Raw genomic sequence first — 3,611 nt, 5'->3', positions numbered from 1 at the left:
AGTCCCACAACATATCTATGTATTATATTTAAATCGTTTTAAAATAATGTTTAAATGTACATATTGAAAGGTTTGCTCAGTTAATTTATTCAATTTCTTTATTGCTCTAAATCGAAATGTTATTTAGCCTATTTCTCTTTTCTGTCTGGATAACGCATGGACAATCTATTCCTAGTATTTACGGAATGTCTGTCTCTTACCACCTGAATACCGTTGTGGGCTAGGGTTAGGGTTCAGGTTAGGGTTAGGGTTCAGGTTAGGGTTAGGGTTCAGGTTAGGGTTAGGGTTCAGGTTAGGGTTAGGGTTCAGGTTAGGGTTAGGGTTCAGGTTAGGGTTAGGGTTCAGGTTATGGTTCGGGTTCAGGTTAGGGTTCAGGTTAGGGTTAGGGTTCAGGTTAGGGTTAGGGTTCAGGTTAGGGTTAGGGTTCAGGTTAGGGTTAGGGTTCAGGTTAGGGTTAGGGTTCAGGTTAGGGTTAGGGTTCAGGTTAGGGTTAGGGTTCAGGTTAGGGTTAGGGTTCAGGTTAGGGTTAGGGTTCAGGTTAGGGTTAGGGTTCAGGTTAGGGTTAGGGTTCAGGTTAGGGTTAGGGTTCAGGTTAGGGTTAGGGTTCAGGTTAGGGTTAGGGTTCAGGTTAGGGTTAGGGTTCAGGTTAGGGTTAGGGTTCAGGTTAGGGTTAGGGTTCAGGTTAGGGTTAGGGTTCAGGTTAGGGTTAGGGTTCAGGTTAGGGTTAGGGTTCAGGTTAGGGTTAGGGTTCAGGTTAGGGTTAGGGTTCAGGTTAGGGTTAGGGTTCAGGTTAGGGTTAGGGTTCAGGTTATGGTTAGGGTTCAGGTTAGGGTTCAAGTTAAGGTTCGGGTTAGGGTTCAGGTTAGGGTTTGGGTTCAGGTTCAGGTTCAGGTTAGGGTTCAGGTTCAGGTTCAGGTTAGGGTTAGGGTTCAGGTTAGGGTTAGGGTTCAGGTTAGAGTTAGGGTTCAGGTTCAGGTTCAGGTTAGGGTTCAGGTTCAGGTTAGGGTTAGGGTTCAGGTTAGGGTTAGGGTTAGGGTTCAGGTTAGGGTTAGGGTTTGGGTTAGGGTTTGGGTTCAGGTTAGGGTTCAGGTTAGGGTTCAGGTTAGGGTTAGGGTTAGGGTTCAGGTTAGGGTTAGGGTTCAGGTTAGGGTTAGGGTTCAGGTTAGGGTTAGGGTTCAGGTTAGGGTTAGGGTTCAGGTTAGGGTTCAGGTTCAGGTTCAGGTTAGGGTTCAGGTTCAGGTTAGGGTAAGGGTTCAGGTTAGGGTTCAGGTTCAGATTCAGGTTCAGGTTAGGGTTAGGGTTCAGGTTCCTAACCTGATATGCTTCACAGGTGTACTTCACTCCTTTATCATCTGAGACCTAGTGGTCAATTTAAACACATCTGTCTTGGAAAGGACGGTAGGAAAACATTTGGTCAACAATAATGTGGTTTATAATGTGGAAAACTATGAGCAAACATTTCCCTTCATTTACAATGACAAATTAGTTGACATGTTTAGCATTGTATGTGTCAATAAAACACATTGATTCTTTATCCCTGTGCTCCCCTCCTCCCTCCCCCCCACCTTCCTGTGCTCCCCACCTCCCTGTGCTCCCCTCCTCCCACCTCCCTGTGCTCCCCTCCTCCCACCTCCCTGTGCTCCCCTCCTCCCACCTCCCCCAACCTCCCTGTGCTCCCCTCTTCCCACCTCCTCATACTACCCTCCTCCCACCTCCCCCCCACCTACTCCCACCTCCCTGTGTGCCATTCCTCCCACCTACTCCCACCTCCCCCTACTCCCACCTCCCCATACTGACTCCCACCTCCCTATGCTACCCTCCACCCACCTCCCCCCCACCTACTCCCACCTCCCTGTGCTACCCTCCACCCACCTACTCCCACCTCCCCCTACTCCCACCTCCCCCTACTGACTCCCACCTCCCTGTGCTACCCTCCACCCACCTGCTCCTACCTCCCCCTACTCCCACCTCCCCCTACCTCCTCCCACCTCCCTGTGCTACCCTCCACCCACCTACTCCTACTCCTACCTCCCCCTACTCCCACCTCCCCCTACCTCCTCCCACCTCCCTGTGCTACCCTCCACCCACCTGCTCCTACCTCCCCCTACTACCACCTCCCCCTACCTCCTCCCACCTTCCTGTGCTACCCTCCACCCACCTACTCCTACTCCTACCTCCCCCTACTCCCACCTCCCCCTACCTCCTCCCACCTCCCTGTGCTACCCTCCACCCACCTGCTCCTACCTCCCCCTACTCCCACCTCCCCCTACCTCCTCCCACCTCCCTGTGCTACCCTCCACCCACCTGCTCCTACCTCCCCCTACTCCCACCTCCCCCTACCTCCTCCCACCTCCCTGTGCTACCCTCCACCCACCTGCTCCTACCTCCCCCTACTCCCACCTCCCCCTACTGACTCCCACCTCCCTGTGCTACCCTCCACCCACCTACTCCCACCTCCCCCTACCGACTCCCACCTCCCCCTACTGACTCCTACCTCCCCCTACTCCCACCTCCCCATACCTCCTCCCACCTCCCTGTACTACCCTCCTCCCAACCACCTCCTCCCCCCTCCCCCCACCTCCCCGACAGGGAAGGATATGATTACTACCACTACTTCTTCATGGTGACCAACGTCCTCTTCTACGTGAGCTCAGCTGTCAACCCAGTCCTCTACAACCTGGTCTCAGCCAACTACCGGGAGATCTTCTTCAACACGCTCCGCTGCTTCTGCGTGCCGTGTCGTCGCAAGAAACAGAGCCGTGTTCTGATCAGACACTCCACCAGCATCTCCAGTAACCACACCTTCTCCTCCAACATCATCAAGGAGACCGTCTACTGACCACCCCCCCCAAAAAAAACACTCCCCTGATAACATTCCATTTTAGAACTGCAGTGTATGGAATCTATTACCCAGTTGGACTCCATGTATGTTTGATGGGGAGCCTGGTACTGTGAATCACTGACACATTGTGCCACATAAACACACAAACAAATATCCACAATTTGATATATTGGTGCAATCATCTGAAAGAAAGAAAGAATAAGGGCGTAGATCACTCAAATTACAAAATGACATTGGTTTCCTGTAAGCAGTCAATGGACGAGGTATGACAGCAATCCATGCTTTGGCTTAGTTTTCACATGCTAACAATTTAGCATTTGTTAGCACATTCAATTCATGGGACCGATATTAGCATTTGTCGTGCATCGTGTTCAAATCGTATGTCTGACTTTGTTGAGATATACAATCAATTTTGGGCACTTTTGAACATGATGTGCAAAATGAATTACCTTCATTGGGCAAAAATGTTGCACAATGTTCTTCAAGCGCAAAAACTTAGTACATTTATCCAAAAACACTCATATATTTTTTTATCTTAAATGCATTTTCACAAAATGTTATGACATAATCGTGAAGCCCATTCAAAAGGTAGGACACATGATACTAAAGTAAAGTGGAAAGGGCACAGGGTATTATCATTTCGCTCAGACTCGCAGTAAATGGGTCTATTTTTAAAAGAGACAGAGAACGATTGTCAAAAAATGATCTGCTGCGGATGTAACGCCAGGAGAGAGTATTGAACAATGCAAAAAGCTCTGGCCTTGCAACA

General features: G+C 50.0%; 1 protein-coding gene across 1 annotated transcript in view; it reads left to right on the top strand.

Annotated features, from left to right (window-relative positions):
• Positions 1 to 3,282, top strand: part of LOC110491170 (neurotensin receptor type 1-like) — a 35,601-nt gene extending 32,319 nt beyond the window's left edge. Inside the window, exon 4 of the mRNA XM_036947667.1 lies at positions 2,590 to 3,282. Coding sequence (XP_036803562.1) covers positions 2,590 to 2,839 — 250 coding nt within the window. The 3' untranslated portion in view covers positions 2,840 to 3,282. The remainder of the gene's footprint in view (positions 1 to 2,589) is intronic.
• Positions 3,283 to 3,611: the final 329 nt, after the last annotated feature.

The sequence above is a fragment of the Oncorhynchus mykiss genome, chromosome 16, assembly GCF_013265735.2.
Source record: "Oncorhynchus mykiss isolate Arlee chromosome 16, USDA_OmykA_1.1, whole genome shotgun sequence".
NCBI lineage: Eukaryota > Metazoa > Chordata > Actinopteri > Salmoniformes > Salmonidae > Oncorhynchus > Oncorhynchus mykiss.
The sequence above is the reverse complement of the archived record's forward strand: the minus strand, read 5'-3'. Positions and strand labels throughout refer to the sequence as shown.